General features: G+C 50.2%; 1 protein-coding gene across 6 annotated transcripts in view; it reads right to left on the bottom strand.

Moving 5' to 3' along the window:
- Positions 1 to 8,683: 8,683 nt before the first annotated feature.
- SCARB1 (scavenger receptor class B member 1) overlaps positions 8,684 to 21,935 on the bottom strand; it is a 113,540-nt gene continuing 100,288 nt past the window's right edge. For 3 of the 6 annotated variants that reach the window (XM_030938758.1, XM_010368418.2, XM_030938757.1), the window contains 4 exons: positions 18,414 to 18,465; positions 17,362 to 17,508; positions 13,684 to 13,812; positions 8,684 to 9,606 (listed from right to left, as the gene is read on the bottom strand). In XM_030938758.1, coding sequence (XP_030794618.1) covers positions 13,684 to 13,812; positions 17,362 to 17,508; positions 18,414 to 18,465 — 328 coding nt within the window. In that variant the 3' untranslated portion in view covers positions 8,684 to 9,606. Of the gene's footprint in view, positions 9,607 to 13,683; positions 13,813 to 14,772; positions 17,509 to 18,413; positions 18,466 to 21,935 lie in introns of those variants that run through there. The other 3 variants (XM_010368419.2, XM_010368416.2, XM_010368420.2) reach the window with 3 other exon arrangements.

Raw genomic sequence — 21,935 nt, 5'->3', positions numbered from 1 at the left:
TGCTTGAAGGGGTGGATGTGCCCTTCGCATGATGTGATTGTGTCACATTGCATGCCAGTGTCAACACATCTCATGCACTCCACAAATGTATAACACTATGAACCCACGAAAATTAAAAATTTAAAAATTTAAAATAATTTTAAAAATTACGCCCACCTAATGAAACCTCCATAAAAACTGAAGAGGACAGAGTTTTAGAGCATGGGAAGGCTCCTGGAGAGTGGTGCCCTGGAGAGCATAGCAGCTCCACGCCCCTCCCCATGCCTCACCCCATGCCCCTCCCCTGTGCCCCTCCCCCGTGCCCTCCCCCTGTGCCTCTCCCCTGTGCCCTCCCCTCGTGGCTGTCCCCGTGCACCTCCCCCGTGCCCCTCCCCCGCGTCCCCCCGTGCCCCTCCCCCACACCTCTCTCCCACACCCCTCCCCCATGCCTCTCCCTAGCGTCTCTTCATCTGTCTCCTTGTAACATCCTTTATAATAAATAAGCTCAGTGCTTCCCTGAACCCTGTGAGCTGCTCTAGCAAATTAATTGAACTCAAAGACAGGGTCGTGGGAGCCTCAATTTACAGCTGGTCTGTCAGAAGCACAGGTGATGCAACCCAGGGCTTGAGAGGGGCATCGGGAGTGAGGGGTCGCCCTGGGGTCTGAACCCTCGACCTGTGGGGTCTGACACTGCCTCCAGGTAGACAGCGGCAGAATTGAGTTGAATCAGAGGGCCCCCAGCTGGCGTCCACTACAGAATTAGTTGTTCATTTGATCTGCGGTGGGGGAGTCCTCCATATTTGGTCACAGAACTCTTCTGTGTTGATTGCTGCACGGCAAACAGAGGAGGAAAAGCAGTTTGCATTTCTCTCACCCAGGCCCACCCTCTGGGCTCCGGCCACAGCGCACTGTTTCTGTTCTGCATGTCGCTACCCCAGGCCCTTTGCACATGGACTTCCCGGTTCCTGGAGTGCTCTTCTCCAGATTCCCATGAAGCCTTCAGGAGTCGGCACTTCTCAGAGGAAACTTCTGGAAATGCGCTCTCATCTAAGTAGGCCCCCTGCACAGCACCTCTTTTCCGGCGCACCCCCTGCTTTTCTTTCTGTCCTGGCATTGTTGCTTCCCAGAGTGACCTTACTCATGCGTGACCTTACTCATGAGTGACCTTACTCATACGTGACCTTACTCATGCATTTACTTGCCAGCTGTCTCTCCCACTAGAAGGTAAGTTTGTGAGGGCAAGGAGCTTTCTATCTTTGTCCAACTTTGTTGTTATTTTTCTTTCTTTTTTTTTTTTTTTTTTTTTTTGAGATGGAGTCTCGCTCTGTCGCCCAGGCTGGAGTGCATTGGTGAGATCTCGGCTCACTGCAACCTCCGCCTCCCAGGTTCAAGCGATTCTTGTGGCTCAGCCTCCCATAGCTGGGATGACAGGCACACGCCACCACACCTGGCTAATTTTTGTATTTTCAGCAGAGACGGGGTTTCGCTATGTTGCCCAGGCTGGTCTCAAACTCCTGACCTCAGGCAATCCACCCACCTTGGCCTCCCAAAGTGCTGGGATTACAGGCGGGAGCCACTGCGCCCTGTCACCTCTGTAATTCTGAAGCGGATACCCTTGGTGTTCTAAGCAGATTCACATGAATATTCTTTTAACTGTATTTGCACACCCCTGACTTTGGAGCATTTTTGCATCCAAAACCCAAGACCTGTTGGTCTGCCTTTGAGAGCTGTCCATGACCCTGGGCTGCTAGAGTCCCCTTTGCCCTCCTGGGACACTCCCTGGCCAGGAATCTTGGTCTCAGCATCTGCTTCTGGGGAACGTAACTGAAGCTGATTCGCAATACATACGAGGGTGTGTGGCGCGCAGCGAGCACCCAAACAACATTCGCTGAATGAAGGAATGAATGAATCGACACAGACTTCTCAGAGCTTGACTCTCTCTCAGAGCCCAGCAAGTGCTCTGCACACAGTAGGTGTCTAATAAATGCTTGCTGGAGGCTCAGCATTTGAGAGCTTTCATAATCGTCCCAGGCTCTGTACAGAATGCTCACACATCCATTTCTTTTCCTTTTTTTTTTTTTTTTTTTTTTTTCCGAGATGGAGTCTCACTCTGTCACCCAGGCTGGAGTACAGTGGGATGATCTTGGCTCTCCACAACCTCCACCTCCTGGGTTCAAGCGATGCTCATGCCTCGCCCTCCCGCGTAGCTGGGATTACAGATGCCTGCCACTACACCCAGCTAATTTTTGTATTTTTAGTAGAGATGGTGTTTCACCATGCTGCCCAGGCTGGTCTCGAACTCCTGGCCTCCCACAGTACTGGGATTATAGGCGAGAGCCACCGCGCCCAGCCCTCACACGTCCATTTCGAGTCCACCCTCACAGGGGTTCTCAGAGATTTGTGTAGCAGCAATCTTCACTCCCATCTCATGGGAGGCTCAGAGAGGTTATGAATTGCTTCAAGGCCACCCAGCAACTTGAGTAGAGCAGGCAGTAGCACGCAGGGCCTGGAAGCAGGGAGTAGCATGCTAAGGAGAAGCAGACATCGTGTGACCCTGGTCACTCTGTTATAGGGGTGTCACTCTTGTTCCCAAGACCCCAGAGAGAAAGGGTTAAGATCCCTTTGAAAATCTGAAGACTATTGCGGAAACGCTTCCCAGAATAAAACGCCCAGACACACACGTAAAATACAATATCTAGGGGTCACGCGTTCCCGACGCCAGGCTGTGGACCACAGCCTTCGCGGTTTAAAATCAATCCACTCCGTTCTAGGAACCGGGTGATCCGCAGCGTCTCCTGGGCAGCAGCCTCTGGACCACCTGTGTGCACAGCTCGCCCCCCCAGTGGCCGAGCTCGGAATCGTCCTGAAGTCTCGCATGCGGCAGCCAGATTGCGGGGGATCGCGGATGGAGAGACAAGTCGGGGGGACTTCACCGCCAGGATGGGGAAAAGTCTCCCACGATTCAAGCAAATATGACCTTTGTGACAGATTAATATTTCAGGGTCGCCGCCTGGAGAATGGACGGCTCAGGACACGCGTGGGAGCCGGGAGGCCAGTGGACCAGACTGGCAGAGCCTTCTGGTGAGACAGGGTGGCTCCAGGGCAGTGGCTCAGACACAGGGTCCCTGGCCCTGGACCCACCCACGGGGCCGCCACCTCGAGCCCCACACTGACCCCAAGAGGCATTGTTTTCAGCTGAGGACCACTGCCCCAGCCCACTCCATTCACTATCCACTTCACCCATCTCTCCTGGCACATCCCTGCAAAGCAGGTCTGAGTCACCTGCTTTAAAGGAGAGAACACTGGGTCTCTAGACAGGCTGTGTGACTTGTCCAGGGTTCCACAGCTAGTAAGTGGCAGAACTGTCAAGTTGTTTGAGAGGAAGGGCCGCCTCTGCCTGGTCTACAATTGCACGCCCCGCGCCTAGCACGTAGTGGGCACTGGCTAAATATGTGTTGAAAGAATGGGTGTCTGCGTGAGCCAAGGAGTGCTAAGGAATGCGAGTAACTACCCTGGCTAAGAATATTCGTTTCCAGCACAAGGGCAGGTACCAGGGTTATGTTGCAGGTCCTTGGGGTTTGGGGTTACAGCAACTGGAATGAGGACTTCTTGTATTCTAGAACATTCTAGTATCAACTGAGATACAAAGTGCCCCAGGAGTCCTGAGACAGGGAAAAAGAGCAAGCAGGAGTGATGGGGGAGGGGTGCTTCCTGGAGGAGGGGGTATGGCTGGAATTGCACCTTGGATGATGGCGAAGACTAAGCGAGGCAGAGAAGAGGGGAAAGGCCATGCAGGGGCGACACAGGCCGAGCAGGACGAAGGGCGCATGGGACACAATCATGGGATGGTGCCGAGATTGCAGGTAGCAGACCGCTTCGAGGTACAGGGAGAAACATCCTTAGTAGTTAGGTATCTATTTTAATGGAGACTGGAAAAATATTACTTGCCCAAAGGACTCATAATTTCACAGATACAACTGCCTTCCTTTTAAAATAAAATTCTTTAAGAAAAAAAGTAAGCCAAATTCAAGCAACATAGTAAGTAGTAGAGTCCCGTCACTGGCGGGGGCTGGGGCCTAAAGTGAGAGCATGAAAAGAAAGTCTCGCAGAGTCAAAGATGCTCAGAGTCAGAGACACTGAAGCTGGACCGGGTGTCCGGAAGCACAGCTCTCCCGCTGTGGGGCAGGCAGTGCTTCCCCTCCCTGAGCCCTGGCTAAGGTCGTTGGCTGGGCTTAAGACCAAGGATGTGTCCAAACATACACCCTACAAAAAAAATCAAACCTCACTCAGAAGCAAGGTGTTCACCCAGTGAGACACAAGGAGGCTAAGTCCCTCAGGAACACACACACACACACACACACACACACACACACCACACACCACACACAAGAATGACTTAAGGGCCAGGGCAGTGGCTCATGCCTGTTATCCCAGCACTTTGGGAGGCCGAGGTGGATGGATCACTTGAGACTGGGAGTTGGAGATCAGCCTGGGCAACATGGCGAAACCCTATCTCTACAAAAAAAATACAAAATATTAGCCGGGTGTAGTGGCACAGTCCTATAATCCCAGCTACTTGGGAGGCTGAGGTGAGAGGATCGCCTGAGCCTGGGAGTTTGAGGCTGCAGTGAGCAGTGATTGCGCCAGCCTAGGTGACAAAGTGAGACCCTGTCTCAAAAAAAAAAAAGAATGCCTTCTGGGGACTGTCTTTTTTTCTGTTTTATGAGCTTATGAGCAGGTAGACCTGAATGCAAGAGTTAAAAGTGTCTGTGGCCGGGCGCGGTGGCTCAAGCCTGTAATCCCAGCACTTTGGGAGGCCGAGACGGGCGGATCACGAGGTCAGGAGATCGAGACCATCCTGGCTAACACGGTGAAACCCCGTCTCTACTAAAAATACAAAAACTAGCCGGGCGAAGTGGCGGGCGCCTGTAGTCCCAGCTACTCGGGAGGCTGAGGCAGGAGAATGGCGTAAACTCGGGAGGCGGAGCTTGCAGTGAGCTGAGATCTGGCCACTGCACTCCAGTCCGGGCGACAGAGCGAGACTCCGCCTCAAAAAAAAAAAAAAAAAAAAAAAAAAAAAAAAAAGTGTCTGTGATGTGTCGCATGTGCAGGTTAAGTCAAAATCCTCATCGTGGCTATCAAATAACCAAAGCTGGGCTCAGCTTCCCAGAGGATCAGACACAGGGAGTTTGAAGGGAACCATCCTCGGGGCCTGGACTCTCTCCTGAGCTTGTCACTTGCTTGCCAGTCCCCCAGGCAAGTCACAAGACCCCCAACCCCTCCACTCTACAGCCAACGGGCAAAGCCTCCCTGACCTCCAGCCCCAGTCAGAGGGAACTTCCCGGACACGGGTTTCGAGAACCCATCTAAAGATTGGGTAAGAAACGCTTTTGCAAGCCGGTGGTTTCCACTTTGCTGCTTTCTACAAATCTGAAGAAAGATCAAACGGACCTGTCAGCTGGGAGATCAGTGAAAATCGCTTCCAATGACAGATGGCTGCGTGACATTCGCATACTAACCAGGAGTATAAGAATTCCACTCCCGGCGACTTCCTTATGAAAACAAGCCTTCTCTGCACTTGCAGCGACGAAGAATTGATGGTAAAAATTGGTTTCATTCTAGCAATACGTGACAGTCATTCACGGATACATGGATTAATCGGGGGTGGAGAGGAAGTCCCACTCATCTCAGGACAAGAAGTATTTCTAAGCAAATAAAAGCCACAGTGAGAAACCACTAGGAAGGGCTGAAGGTTTTTAAAATTGAAAATACCAAGATGCTGGTGAGGACGCAGAGCTGATGGGAAAGCAGGCTGGTACAGCGACTGTGAAACTGGCAGTCCCCCGAAAGTGAAACGCAGAGCTCCGGTTTGACTCGGCAGCCCCACTCCGAGGTGTACACCCACGGGACGTGAACGTATGCCTTCACACACAGATCTGTACATGAACGTTCACAGCAGCTTTGTTCATAGTTGCTGATATGGTCTGGCTGTGTCCCCGCCCACATCTCATCTCGAATTGTAGTTCCCATAATTCCCATGTTGTGGGAGGGATCCAGTGGGAGATCATTGAATCGTTAGGGGTGGTTCCCCCATACTGTGCTCCTGGTAGTGAGTAAGTCTCACAAGATCCACTGGTCTGATCAGGGGTTCCCCTTTCACTTGGCTGTCATTCTCTCTTGTCTGGTCCCATGTAAGACATGACTTTGCTTCTCCTTTGCCTTCCACCATGATTGTGAGGCCTCCCCAGCCATGTGAACTGTGAGTTCATTAAACCTTTTTTCTTTAAAAGTTACCCAGTCTTGGGTATGACTTTATCAGCGGCGTGAAAACCGACTACTACAATTGCCAAAGGCTGGAACCACCCTACATGTCCCTCAATAAGTGAATGGCTGAAAATCACTGGTGTGTGCACCCCATGGAGTTCTGCTCATCAGCGAAAAGAAATGAACTATTGCTACACACAACAACAGGCATGCATCTAGAGACAGTGCTGAGTGAAAGAAGCCAGGCTCAGAGGGTTACAGGTTGTAGATGCCATTTAGAACATTCTGGAAAGGTAAAAATAGCTAGTGGCCAAGGGCTAAGCATGGGGGCAAGGGACTTCCCTACAAAGTGGGAGGAAGGCAGCACAGGACACAGGCTGGGTGCAGTGGCTCACGCCTGTAATCCCAGCACTTTGGTAGGTTGAGGTGGGAGTAATGCTTGAAGCCAAAAGTTCAAGACCAGCCTGGGCGACACAGCCAGACCCCCATCTCTACAAAAAAAATTAGCCCGGTGTGGTGGCACACGTCTGTGGTCCCAGCCACTTGGAAGGCTAAGTCAGGAGGCTCTCTCGAGCCTGGGAGGTGCAGTGAGTAGGCTGCAGTGAGTCAAGATTGAACCATTGCACTCCAGCCTGGGCAACAGAGCAAAACCGTCTCAAAAAAAAAAAAAAAAAAAAAAAAAAAAAAAAAAAAAAAATTATGGGAGCCCACTGTAACACAAATAAACAAACAAAAAAGAGAAGGCACGAGGAAATCTTGGGGGATAATGAAATTGTTCTGTGTCTTGATTGTAGGGGTCATGACTCAACTCTATCCACATGTCAAAATTCATGGAATTGTACCCACACACACAACTCTAATCTGTAAATGAAAAATATATATAAAATGCATACCAAAAGGACATGCATTCCTATAAAATTTTGCTTCGTTGATATGTAACATAAAACATAGTGATACAGTTTTGACCAATTGTGTCCTGAGAGTTGAAAGGCAATCCAGATGGCATAGGCTAAATGTTTGTGTTGACCCAGAATTCCTATGTTGAAGCCCTAACCCCCAGGGTGGCTGTGTCTGGAGATGGGGCCTCTAAGAAAGTAATTGAGGCCCTAATCCGATAGCATCAGTGTCCTTATAAAAGACACCACAGAGCTCTTGCTGTCCGTCTCTCTTCCCCGCTTCATATCGAGGAAAGGCCGTGTGAGGACACAGAAGGCGGCCTTCTGCAAGCCGGGAAGAGACGCCTCACCAGAACCCAACCCTGCTGGTACCCTGATCTCAGACTTCCAGCCTCCAGAGCTGTGAGAAATATAAACGGTTTAAGCGACCTACTGATGGCATTTTTTCTTTTGGAGACAGTGTCTTGCTCTGTCTTGCAGGCTGGAGTGCAGTGGCATAATCACAGCTCACTGCAGCCTCAACCTCTTGGCTTCTAGCAATCCTCCTACCTCAGCCTCCTGAGTAGTTGGGACCACAGGCGCCCACCACCGTGCCTGGCTAATTTTTTATGTTTTTGTAGAGATGAGGGTCTCACCATTTCACCCAGACTAGTCTTGAACTCCTGGCCTCAAGCAATCCTCCGGTCTTGGCCTCCCACAGCACTGAGATTACAGGTGTGTGCCACCATGCCCGGCCTTGATGGTATTTTGTTATGGCAGCCCCAGACCTAAAAGAATTTACCCTTGATGGTCACAAGAAAAAAAAAAAAGCATCTAATATACATATCATTTAGATAAAACTTTAGGAGGGAAGAAGAAAGGGAATACAAGTTTAAGGGGAAAAGGGGCATAACATTTCTGATCATAAAAGACCTTGTTTGTATATTCCTTGAAATGTTTGGCAGTGAATATCCTCTCCTGTCCTAGTTCGATCCAAGGCACACTTAAATACTGATGAAATGGTCTCATATTCAAACATCAACGATGATGACAATCTGAGAAAATTCCATCCTTTGCAATGATCTACACTTAAAATGAAAACTTTTAGATGGCTCCAAGCTGTTCTCTTACCCGCTTCTCTTCTTCACCATTTATGTAACAAGCAAAAAGCAAAGGCCTAGAACAACACGGGGCATGTCCCACAGGCACCAGGATTTGTAGAGAAATGCACAGAAACACATCCAGGGGCCCCACGCGGAAGTGGCAAAGGCGTCTGCACTGGGGACTGTGGGCATGGCCGGGGGAGGGGGGGAGATGGGACTCAGGCCCTGCTGCTTCTAAACAAGGGTGTACTCATGCAGTATTTCTATGAAACTCAACATTGCACAAGGTTGAAATTTAAAAACAACAGGAAGGTAAGCCAGAAGCCTAGCCCTGGGAGAGACGCTCTTGGCAGCCACCAGAAAGGAGCTATTGACCAAGAGAAGAAGAGTCCAGAACTTCCCAGAGGCCCCCACTGCTCCCCCAACCCCAGCAAACAAGGCTGTCACAGAGGCCAGCATCAAATTTTGTTAAAGGTTTATTACTTCAATAGTGAATTATTTTTCAAAGATGATAAAACTCATTTCCAGTAGAAAAGGGTCACAGGCTGGTCCCAGGGTCCAGGAGCGCCCAGAAGGCAGGGCCCCAAGGCCTCTTCGCCTCAGCCTGGGCACCTGAGGGGCCCTGTGAGGGGGCGGGGGCACCTCGGGGGCACAGCCTGCTGCCACTTCGGCCAGGGAGTGGCCGGCTCAGTCCGTAGGATGATGTCAGTTTAGGCTGGAGGAAACAGGCAGCAGACACCCTGATGTAGCGCCTTTGAAGACTTCGGGGAGATCAAGGTCCGGCCGGGGTGGGCGGGGAGCCTTGGGCAGCTGCATGGGGCATCTCGTGCTCACCCTGTTGTTTTCTGAGGCCTGTGTAAAGGCGCTTTGCCTGGCCTGGCAGCTATTTGGTACAGGAAGCCGGCACTCCCAGCCTGGCCAGTCCCGCCTGGGGAGTCACTACGTTCCCAGCCTGGCCAGTTCCGCCTGGGGAGTCACTACGTTCCCAGCCTGGCCAGTCCCGCCTGGGGAGTCACTACGTCGGGCCTGCAGTGTTTCACCCTGAAGGGGAGGAAGCCTGGGCCCAACAGCTGAACGGGACAGGCCAGGCTCACCCAAGGAAGGGGACACAGTACCCACAGCCCCTGTGGTCAGGCCTGTGGGCCACATGGAGAGAAGGTTCCAGAACAGTGCTTGTCGACGAGCCTCTCCCTGCAAGTCCCTTCAGCAGCAGCTCTGTCCCTGAGTGTCTGCACAGGCCTGCATGCATGTATGCCACAGGCACATGGCAGCTGGGAGGTTCAGGCTGTGGGGCTGGGGGAGTCCGGGAGAAGTGGGGTGTAGGGGCTGGGGGGCCGGTCAGGCCCAGCGGCCGGGCCTGGCTGGCTCATGGTGTCCTCAGGACCCTGTGGAGAAAGGCAAAGCTGGGTGACCACCCACGCCCTGTCACCAAACCCCACCCTCATCCCCGCCCACCCAGGCCCTGTACCCACATCCCCAGCACAGACACCACCCCCGCCAGCAGGCTGTCAGAGGTGAGAAGAGGCTGGAGTCGCCTACAGACTCCTGGAATGTCTCCTAGAGGGCCTCTTCAGCTCACTCAACACCTGCCTGGCCTCCTCGACCTCCTTTAGGGATGGAGAAACTGAGGCCCAAAGAGACTTAATACAGTGAGGGACAGAGCAAGCTTGGGGGGCCTGTGTGCAGCACAGTCAACACAGAACAACTGAGGCAAGCTCCGTCCCTCAGGAAGAGAACATAGGTTTACGTGTTGATTTATTTTTTATTTTTTAGAGACAGGGTCTCTCTCTGTCGCCCAGGCTGGAGTACGGTGGTGCCACCGTGGCTCACCACAGCCTTCAATTCCTGGGCTCAAGTGATCCTCCCACTTTGGCCTCCCGAGTGGCTGGGACAATGACATGTGCCACCACCATGCCCGGCTCATTTTTTAATTTTTTGTAGAGACCAGGTCTCACTATGTTGCCCAGGCTGGTCTCAAACTCCTGGGCTCAGGCGATCCTCTCACCTCAGCCTCCCAAAGTGCTGGGATTCCAGGCGTGAGCCATCACGCCTGGCCTGCATTTTTAAACCAACGTCACAGGACGGTATTCAGCTTGAACAGCACTCATGAACAGAAGACAGGGAGGAAAGCCGGCCACACAGCAACACACGCAGCAGGATGCAGCTTCGGTCACATTCAAAAAGTGACCTGTTGCTCATGGCTGCACACATGCAGATTCAGAGTAAACAAACCCACAGGCCAAGTTCCTGGCAATGGCTACTCAGGGCACGCAGGACATGGGGCGAGGGACGAGGGCCACACAGGGAACAAGTGAAACCAAAGGCACAAGATGCTGACCATCTTCAACACTGACAGCTGTTAGCAATGGCTGAGTCTGGGTGAGAACTGGCTACTGTCATTTGTCTAGTTTGACAGTTGTAGAAAATTTCTCAACTTAAAAATTAAAAATACAGATAATGCTAATGATAAGAGTGTGGGGTGAGCCTTTGTCCCGCTAAGTCCCCACCTCCCTTGCCCTGAGCAACAGAGGTCTCCCTACCCCGGCAGCTGGGGCTGGAAACCCCTGCCCACCTCCGCACACCTGTGCTTGCTTCACCAAAGGGTAGGAAAATAAAACTCCTGTTCAGAGAGAGCGGGCACAAGGGCCAGGGTGTGCTGTACTGAGCCAGGCATGGGGGAGGTCAGCCCCGCCCCCCACGCCACCCACTGAGGCAGCATGGGACACCCACAGGTGGCTAGACCTTAGCCATGTGGGCCCAAAGAGCCGTGACTTGAGAGAGTCTCACTCAAAAGTAGAAAGGGGAAACCACCCCCAGGCTGTAAAAGAACCCCTGGTCTTTCCCAAGGAAGACATGTGGAACAAAGCCCCCAGGTGCCAGAGGGTGAAGCAGGTTCCTCCTCCTCCCTCTCCTCCTCCTCCTCCCTGACACTTGTTTGACTGAGGAACACAGACTTGGAGTGGGAGAAAAGTCAGTAAGAAGCTAAGAAAGGTCCAGGAACATATCCCTGAAGGGCCACCCGGACAGTTGTCCAGGCCGTTCACTGCACAAAAGGATCCAGCTAAAGGGTTGCAGACCAGTGGACACAGTTTACCAAGCCCCCTGGCCTACAGCAGGCCTCATCTGCCCAGGGCTGTCTTTTCTTTATTTACATAAAAATATCCTTTTTCCCCCTTCTCCCAAGCAAGGCAGCCCCTCAGGGCCATCCCGATACCCAGGTACAGGGCAAGGTGTGGGGCCTTCCCCGGGGACTCAGGCCTGAGACTCAGAACAGGACCCAAGAGGGGACAGCAGTGGCCTGCAGGGGAACCACTGGCCACCACCCAGGTGCCCACTCCAAGCTGAAGCTGGCCACTGGAGGACACTGCGTTCCCCGTTTCACATGCCGAGGGGATCCAGGGCGCTGGGCTGGGCTCGAGACTTTCCAGAACGCCGGGCAGGAGGGTCTTTTTAAGTCAAACACTTGTCTCATCACCTAAAAATTGGATTCTGTTGGCAAAATAAAGGGGAGACCCCAGTTTTGTTTGGGGGGCGGATGACAGGACATCCTGGTTATGTCCAGGGAGGTGCAGCCATGGGGCCCTGGCCACTCTATCTGTGCTAAAAGTGAAAAGCTCCCTGCTCTACACTGACCAGGCCCTGACCAGCCCCCACCCCTGTACTCTGGGAATCCCAGGCAAGCTTCTGCAGAAGGGAGCAGTGGCTGGAAGGAGCAGGGACACCGAGGGGGCGAAACAGTGCACAGCACAACAGTGTCCTGGAGGAATCCTGGGAGAGAGGAAGGGAAGGGGGGCCCGGCTAGAAGGCCTTGTCTGCAAAGCCTGGGGACCCTGTCCCAGGGAGGTTCCTCTCCAAATATTAACACTCCATCCCAACACGGTCAGACCCTGCCCCCTACTCCCAGATGGACAGGAAGGCACCCCAGAGCTTGAGTGGGACACGGGGCTGGCAGCGCCTGCCAACGCCAACAGGCTCCTGCCCACCCCTTGGCATTTTCTTTTTCGTTTCCTTGTCCAGCCCTGGCAAGTGAGAGGAGCTAGAGACAGCCAAGTGGCCCCAAAGAGTGGGGCTGCTGCTTCATGTCCCCACAGTATGGCTGCCTGGAAAGCTATTTTCACCCAAGTAGGCCCAGCCTCAGAAGCTCTTGAGGGCAGCACAGTTTCAGAAACTAAAATAACAGCTATCATCAGAGGCACCACTTTAGAGCGATTCATCCCTGCCCAACCCCAAGTTGTAGGGCCTGCAGCTCTGCCCGTCTCCTCCCCTGGCAAGGACACCATCCCTGGCCACGGCTCCCCCACGACTTCAGCCCTGCAGAAACCTGGCCAAGGAAACGGAGAACCCCCAGGGGCATCAGCCTACTTCCCCGGCAGATAGGGTGGCAACGTAAAATCAGGACACCTAGTTAAATGTGAATTTCAGGTGAAGAACAGATAGGTTTTCAGGATACGTGTGTCCTGTCATTGCATGGACACAATAAAAATTACTTATTGCGTACCAAAAATTCATATTTAACAGGCACCCTTCTGTTGTTTCTTGTGTTCCGTTTGTTCGTTTGTGCTCAATCTGGCAATCCTACCCTCAGATCCAGTCCTAGGTATACTATACAGTTGGTGTTCAATTGATGCCTACATTCTTTGTTCTTGGTCAGTCATCCCAGATTGATTGATTGATTGATTGATTGATTGATTTTAGTTTTATTTTTTTGAGACGGAGTATTGCTCTGTTACCCAGGCTGGAGTGCAGTGGCATGATCTTGGCTCACTGCAACCTCCATCTCCCAGGTTCAAGCGATTCTCCTGCCTCAGCCTCCTGAGTAGCTGGGATTACAGGCATGCGCCACCACGCCCAGCTAATTTTTTTGTATTTTTAGTAGAGACAGGGTTTCACCATGTTGGCCAGGCTGGTCTCGAACTCCTGACCTGAAATGATCCACCCACTTCGGCCTCCCAAACTGCTGGATTACAGGTGTGAGCCACTGCACCTGGCCAGTCATCCCAGATTTAGATCAATGTTTCTCAAACATGTTTCTACATCAGAATCTCATTAGGGTCCATTAAAATACAGATTCCTGGGTCCCACCAAGATTCTATTTCAGAAGGCTAGAAGGCTGCCCAGGGATCTGCATTTCTAGCAGATTTCCCCAGGGGAGTCTATTGCACAAGAGATTCCAAAAGCAGCAGGCCTAAGCCTTGCTCCTGCCTTTCTAAAGTGACTTGCAAACAGGCACCAGCCCACAGAACACAATTTGCCCTCTGGGATCAAAACAACTGCTATTCACTCAGATCATAGGAAGGGCAGTTTCTCTAAAAGCAAAATACACAAATATGCATCTTCAGACTGTAGACTCTCCAGGTGAAGTTGAGCTGAAGGAATGAGCCGGACCCCAAATGTTTTAAGCCGCCAGCATTCTGCTTGATATGGGAGGGGCAGGGAGGCGCACGGTGTTACCTGGTACCCACCTACAGTTTTGCTTCCTGCAGCACAGAGCCCTTGGGAGCTGATGTCATCAGGGATTCAGAATAGGCCTGAATGGCCTCCTTATCCTTTGAGCCCTTTTTACTACTACTCCAAAATAAATAGCATTTCTCCTAGAAGATAACCAAGCTAATTTATAGTTGACGTTGAAGCCACATAAAAATGGTTTTACACGGTTCTTTGATTTGCAAAAGGCAAAGAGGAAATAGGAAAGCTACAGAAGTTTGCAGTCCAACAACCCTCAACAACCGCAGATGGCTGAGATGTGGGGAGCTGCTGCTCTTAGACAGAAGTACAAGGATTTTCGGGAAACACACCTGGGAGGTGGACAAGTCAAGCCGAAAAGGGCTCGTCCACTTGAAAATTTAAACCAGCGAGGAAACAAGGTGGGGAGGTGGGCCATGGAGACTGACAACCAGTATACTAGCTGCAGGGCTGCTGAAAATCAACCAGGAACAGATTGTTCTGTTAAAATACTTTTGATTTTTTTTTTTTTTTTTAAGAATGACTTGAGAAGAAAAAATTACTGCTTTTTAAAATTTTTGAGACAGGATCTCACTCTGCTGTCCAGGCTGGAGTGCAATGGCGCAATCATGGCTCACTGCAGCCTCCAACTCCTGGGCTCAAGTGATCCTCCCACCTCAGCCCCCCGAGTATCTCAGATTACAGGCAAGAGCCACCACACCTGGCTCAAGAAGAAAAATTTCTCTAAAGAGAAATTAAAATATGTTGAGTTTACCCACATGTGATTTTTTTTTTTTTTCAATCAGGACAAATTACATAAAAACTGATAAGGCCAGTCAGGCACAGTGGCTCACACCTGTAATCCCAGAACTTTGGGAGGTCGAGGCGGGCAGATCACAAGGTCAGGAGTTCAAGACCAGCCTGGCCAACATGGTGAAACCCTGCATCTATTAAATATATAAAAATTAGCCGGCCAGGGTGGTGGGCTTCTGTAATCCCAGCTACTCGGGAGGCTGAGGCTGAGGCTCCCGCTTGAACCCAGGAAGCGAAGGTTGCAGTGAGCCAAGATTGCACCACTGCACTCCAGCCTGGGCAACAGAGCGAGACTCCATCTCAAAAAAAAACCCAAAAAAAACAAAACAAACAAACAAAAAACTGGTAAGGCCCTGCTAAATCAAAACACACATAATGGGATAGATTTCACTTATGTGGCCTCCAGTGAAACCTGCAGGGAGGGAAGCCACACTGCCGATCATAGCATTCTTACTGGATTTGAGGGTGGGATGCTGATTTGGGGGCTACGGCAGGGAAGGGGACCCTAGCCAGAGCCTAGACATTCTGTGCTTCCTGACCCTCCTTCCCTGTTCCCATTCTGATGGACAATTTGGATAGAGACAGAGGGAGACAGAGGGATGAGGCTATCGCGGCCTCCTCTGGCCCAGCCCCTCAGCCAGTCCTCAGGGACCCCCTCACATGGCTGTGCGTCCTCGCCTGTGGACACCCATGGTGATGCTCTGCCACGGGGAGGTATTCACGGTCTGGGAGCGTGGGTTCTGATTCCTTCTCTCTTCTCTACATAATTCAGTCTAGAAACTGGAGGGAGTTCCCTTTTGCTCACTGGAGTCACAGCCCTGCTGGGTCCTGGCTGCCCCAAGGCAGTAACAGAGAAGGGGGCTCCCAAAAGGGCTGGTTGGACCCAATGATCATTGATCATCGGGAGCTCAAACGCTACAGCAGCAACATGATGACAGCTGGTGTCCAGGCTACCACCTCACATTGTGGAAACCTTTTCCCCCCGAGGACAGGAATTTTGAAAGGAAGTCGGGTTTCAGGTCTGAAAGCCAAGGTGAAGAACCAAGAATGCTTTATTCTCACACAGCAGGCAAGCAAGGAAGCAGTCAAGCCTTCCCTGAGAGAGGGAAAGAGGAAGAAGCGTTCACCAGTGCTAAAGGAAGCAGGTACTGCAGAGGACTCAGGACCAGCAGAGCAGCGGGGCGGCCCCAAGGCCCCCAGAAGGCCTCGGCCTGTGGCCCTAGGATGATGCAGGTGGGGGCCACCTCAGAGAGTGGCTTTCTGCTCCATGCATCCAAAAACAGCCTTTCCTGATGCCTGCCAGTGGGTAGCATCCCCTCCCCAGCCATGGCAGCTGCTCGCCCATCTCCACTGCCCCTTGAGCTCTGTGATCACAGCTCTCCTGTCCTTCGTGTGACTGTAGTAACTTGCCTAAAGGTCTGCCTTGCCCATCTTTGCTGCAGATCTCATGTTCTGGTCATTTTTGCACCCCCTGACCTGTGCAAAGGACCTTGCAGTGAATGCCATGAATGAATAAATAAATGACCCCGAAGCAAGGAGGGGCACTTTTATCGCCCCTCTTCTTGCTGCTTCTGGAGGTCTGAAGCCCAGGGCTGGAGCTCTTCCCCCCACTTCCATCCCCTCCTGATAGCAGCTGCCCCATCCTGTTCGAGCCACTGACTTCCTCACCCACTGGGGCCTCCCCGCTGGGCCCAGGCTTCCACCCCTCCCAGCCCAGGGCCCACTTGCCAGCCAGCAGCTGACCTAGTGATTCCCCTCTTTAAAAGCCTCCAATGGCTCTGTCACTCCCAGAATCAGTTCCAGACTGCTCACTCTGCACCACAAGGCCCTGGGTGGCCTGCCCTGTCCACTCTCAGACACCACCCCCTACTTATGTCCCTGCCCTCTCTCCCCTCCGGCCACCCTGGCCCTACCTGACCCTCCGATGTGCCTTGCCTGTCCCTGCCCCAGGGCCTTTACAGTGGCCGCTCCAGGCAGCATTCCTCCTGTGGCTGTGCACTGAATGCCTCCCTGGCCTCCGCTTCAAAGCTCACTATCTACCTCTTCAGAGAGGCCTTTCTGGAGCTCCATCTGTCCTTGTCCCCACTTGCCCCAGATATGCACTGTCCAGTCTGGGAGCTGCATTTGGCTGGTGAGCCCTTGAAATGGAGCCAGTCCAAATTGAGACCTGCTGCACATGGACCACACACACAGGATTTCAAAGACTTCGTGAAAAAAACTGCAAAAATATTGACATCCTTTATACTGATTACATGTTGAAGTGATAATATTTTGCATATATTTGGGTTAAATAAAATTAAAATTAATTTCACCTGTTTCCTTTAACTGTTAAATGGCTACTAGAAAATTTAATCTGAAAACTTCACACGTGGCTCACGCAGTATTTCTATTTGATACCATGGCTCTAGCCCCTCACATTTCCTATCATGAGTGTAATTATCTTTTCTGCTGATTTATTTGGTTTTCATCTGTCTCCCCGGCTGGAATGCCAGCCCCCCCTCAATCCCCCTGAGCAGGCTCCTCAGCTGTCTCCTCCACTGCTGTGCGTCCCCTGCCCCTAACAGAACCTGGCATCCCGGGTGCTGACTTGATGAATGAGCGATGCAAATACCAGGTCTCATTACTCAAAGCCCACCTGCACCCCCTCCAAGGGAGGGTCCCAGGCCTTCCAGAACAGGCAGAATAGTGGCAACGCAGCATGCAAAAGATGCAAGCCTGCAGCGCAGCCCCCAGCAGTGACCACTCCCACTCCGGCACAGAAGCAGGACTGCTGCTGGAGGTGGGTTCCAGGCTGTGGTTGGCCAGAGGGTCCGATCTGAGGCCCCCTTCCCCCAGCAGGCAAGCGAATAGCTGTCAGCCCGGGCCACACTCTGGCCAGCACCTACTTTGCTCCGGATTTGGCAGATGACAGGGACCAGCAGCAGGACACAGCCCAGCGCCAGGATGACGTACTGGGCATAGTGCATCACCTTGGGCATCAACACCAGCTGGGTGTAGAATGTGTGAAGCGTCTCCCCCTCCATGGCCCCGCTCTGAGGAGGCAGAATGACAAACACATGAGCTGGAGCCACAGGCTGTGGGCTACAGCGCAGATGCCACCCAACACCCTCCTCTGTGCCCGCCTCAGCCTTTCCCCATCTCAAGCTCCCTAGCTAAAGCATGTGTTGGAGCCTGCCAGGGACCTCCTCCCTCCAGGACACAGGTGAGACTACAATTCCCAGACTCCCTTGCAGTTGGGCAGGGCCATTTGATCGTGTCCTGACCAATGGGAGGTGGGCCTGGCCTCACGTGACTCCCCATCTCTTTCCCTGCCACTGAAAGGAGGATCTACAGGAGGGCGGGGCCACCGGGGCCCTGGAACCCTAAATTACTGCAGGAAGCAGAGCTCTGCTTCCCCATCAACCCACTTCAGATTGGGCTATGAGCAGGAAGTGAACTTGACATTCGGAGGCTTGTTTGTCCTGGCCATTAGCTAGCCCTGATTTAAAACGAGGTAGGCAAGAAATAAATAAAATTAAAAAATAAGATAAAATTAAAAAAATAATAATAATAAAATAAAATAGGCCAGAATGAATTCTAAAAGGATGCGAGAAAAGTAAGTTTAAGTAGAAAGCTGACATCTTGGAAACCAACTTCCCCACTTTCAGGAGAAGAGGTTATATGCCTCAACAAAATCATTTTACACCCAGGGCCAGGGACTTTACCGTTTCATGCAGCTTCTGTCTTCCCCATCTCAAGGGATCCCTTTCAACTCAGTGGGATAACTGACATAGGGTGCTTGGACAGTGTGAAATTTCTGATACACTGGTCCATGTCACAGTCCGGTTACCCTGGCCCAGCCCTCTCCCTTTCTGCAAGCTGCTTCCCACCCCCTGCCTCAAATGCCCACACTGGCTCTTAACAAAAGCCCCTGATACTGTGCCCAATGCACCCTTACCTCTGCAAACCAAAGCAGCGGCAGGACCACCGGCTCAATCTTCCCAGTTTGTCTGGAAATAAGCAAGATATAGCTGTGTGAAACAAAGTCTTACACCCAAACCTTGATATAATTCTGCTTGAATACAACATCTAAACGGATTTAGTATAATTTTGCACACACTAAACCCTCACCACCAAATATAAACAATGAGCTGATTTGCATTTCTCTGATGGCGAGTGATGATGAGCATTTTTTCATGTGTCTGTTGGCTGTATGAATGTCTTCTGAGAAATGTCTGTTCATATCCTTTGCCCACTTTTTGATGGGGTTGTTTGCTTTTTTCTTGTATATTTGTTTGAGTTCTTTGTAGATTCTGGATATTAGCCCTTTGTCAGATGAGTAGGTTGCAAAAATTTTCTCCCATTCTGTAGGTTGCCTGTTCACTCTGATGGTAGTTTCTTTTGCTGTGCAAAAGCTCTTTAGTTTAATTAGATACCATTTGTCAATTTTGGCTTTTGCTGCCGTTGCTTTTGGTGTTTTAGACATGAAGTCCTTGCCCATGCCTATGTCCTGAATGGTACTACCTAGGTTTTCTTCTAGGGTTTTTTATGGTATTAGGTCTAACATTTAAGTCTCTAATCCATCTTGAATTAATCTTCGTATAAGGGGTAAGGAAATGCAAATCAAAACCACAATGAGATACCATCTCACACCAGTTAGAATGGCAATCATTAAGAAGTCAGGAAACAACAGTTGTTGGAGAGGATGTGGAGAAATAGGAACACTTTTACACTGTTGGTGGGATTGTAAACTAGTTCAACCATTATGGAAAACAGTATGGCAATTCCTCAAGGATCTAGAACTAGATGTACCATATGACCCAGCCATCCCACTACTGGGTATATACCCAAAGGATTATAAATTATTCTACTACAAAGACACATGCACACGTATGTTTATTGCGGCACTATTCACAATAGCAAAGACTTGGAATCAACCCAAATGTCCATCTGTGACAGACTGGATTAAGAAAATGTGGCACATATACACCATGGAATACTATGCAGCCATAAAAAAGGATGAGTTTGCGTCCTTTGTAGGGACATGGATGCAGCTGGAAACCATCATTCTTAGCAAACTATCACAAGAACAGAAAACCAAACACCGCATGTTCTCACTCATAGGTGGGAACTGAACAATGAGATCACTTGGACTCGGGAAGGGGAACATCACACACTGGGGCCTATCATGGGGAGGGGGGAGGAGGGAGGGATTGCCTTGGGGAGTTATACATGATATAAATGATGAATTGATGGGTGCTGACGAGTTGATGGGTGCAGCACACCAACATGGCATAAGTATACATATGTAACAAACCTGCACGTTATGCACATGTACCCTAGAACTTAAAGTATAATAAAAAAAAAAAAAGTACTATTCTGTACTTATGGATATATCATAATTTATTTAACTATCATCTACTGATCATCTACTGATGAGCATCTAGATTGTTTTTAAATTTTTAGTTTCAAAAAAATGCTGTAATAAACACTGCTTCTAAAAAAAAAAATAAAAAAAAAAAATGAGCTGAAACACATTAGGAGCCATGTGACAAAACTGTCCCCAGGCTAAAGGTCTCAGTCTACAGCCCTCAATAATACTTGTAAATAAGACTAACTTTAATTCTTTTCATTTTTTATTTTATTATACTTTATGTTCTAGGGTACATGTGCACAACGTGCAGGTTTGTTACATATGTATACACGTGCTATGTTGGTGTGCTGCACCCAACTTTAATTCTTTAAAAGGCATTTTTTTGTTGTTGTTTTTTGTTTTGTTTTGTTTTCTTTAGTTGACAAGGTGAGATGTTTTCCCAAAGGGCTGTTTGTCATCACACAGCTTTGAACCTGTGATCATAAGTTCTGGGGCCAGGAAAGACTTGATTCTGCAGTCTCAATCATTCCCTCCTTAGCCATGGTTTTGATTTCTGCCATTTCTTACCCTCAGTACAGTACAGTAAGATATTTTGAGAGAGAGACCACATTCACATAACTTTTATTATAGTATTTGTTATAATTATTCTTAGCTATTGTTAAGTGCGGCTATGCGTAATTTATAAATTAACTTTATCATAGATGTGTGTGTATAGGAAGAAGCAGAGTATATGCTATACAGGGTTCAGTACTATCCCCAGCTTCAGGCATCCACTGGGGGTCCTGGAATATACCCCCGGGGATGAGGGGGCCACGGTACTTGACTGGTGCAGGCTTAGGGAACCGGTGTTTTGATGTGCTGCTAGAAGGAATCTCCCCTGGCAAAGAGCTTGATAATTTGACAATAATCTTTTTAAATTAAAAACTCACATCTCCTACAGGGCAAAGCCCACCAGTGACCTAGCCAAAATCCATTGGTCCCTTTTAGAAACAGAACCCAAATTTTACTCAGGATGGCAATGCAGCCAGTTAAAGACTCCACCTCAGCCTCTCTTGTGGCAAGTGAGGCTCTGTAACCAAGTTCTGGTTAATGAGATGTTTGCAGAAGCATTATGTGGGATGGCCGGGAAGGCTGCTTAAAAAGAAGCTTTCACAGCTGGGACATGAACCTTTTTTCCCTCCTCCCTTTCAGATGCCTGGAACGCAGATGCAAGGGCTGGAGCTCTGCAGCCAGTGGGACCAGAGGTGACCTTGAGGATGGAAGCCATGTGTTGGGAAAATGGAACAGAAAGATGAGTGGAACCTGGACCATGAATGTCTCTTGCCATACTCTGACTGTCTGCCTCCAGACATCCTCTAAAAGAAGATTTTTTAAATAACAATATACCTTTGTCCCATTTGAGCAACAACTGTTGAGTTTTCTGATCTATACTGCCAAACTTAATTCCACCAATATACCTCACGACCCAGCAATTACGCTCTTCAGAAACTGCCCTAGAGATGCTCACACATGCACACAGAGGCACAAAGATGTTCAGTGTTGCTTGGACTAGCAAAGACAAACAGACAGACAAATGACAACATGTATCTTCTCTATGGTGACATATATAGGAATGTAAGGAAGTAGGAAAAGGCCTGGAAGGAAGCACAGCAAATTAATGATGGTGGGTATGGCTAAGGATGGCGGGGAGTCACAGGAAACTCTCTTTATTCTTCCCCTCAAGAAGATATGTTCATATTACCTGTGACATTAAAACTTACACGCCAAGTTAAAAAGATAATAAAATCCGAAGGGAGAATAAAAGTTAACTCGATGCTGGAGAAACGTGACAGGCATGACCTCGTCCAGGCTATCAAGGTCAACATCCACAGTGATACAGTATGTTGACAGAATGTACCCTAGATGGTCTGAAGCTGCAACTTTCTCTCTGTGGTCTTCCTCCTCCCAAAACCCATCACCCCAGTCTAATCATGAGAAAAGCACCAGACCAATCCCAGGAGACGGGCATCCTACAAAATACCTGACCAGTGCTTCTCAAAAGTGTCACTGTCATCAAAATGAAGGAGAAATGAGAGACTGTCATAGCCAAGAGGTGCCTAAAGAGAC

The sequence above is a fragment of the Rhinopithecus roxellana genome, chromosome 10 (genome assembly GCF_007565055.1).
Source record: "Rhinopithecus roxellana isolate Shanxi Qingling chromosome 10, ASM756505v1, whole genome shotgun sequence".
Classification (NCBI taxonomy): Eukaryota; Metazoa; Chordata; class Mammalia; order Primates; family Cercopithecidae; genus Rhinopithecus; species Rhinopithecus roxellana.
Note: the sequence above shows the minus strand (reverse complement) of the source record. Positions and strands in the feature narration are given on the sequence as shown.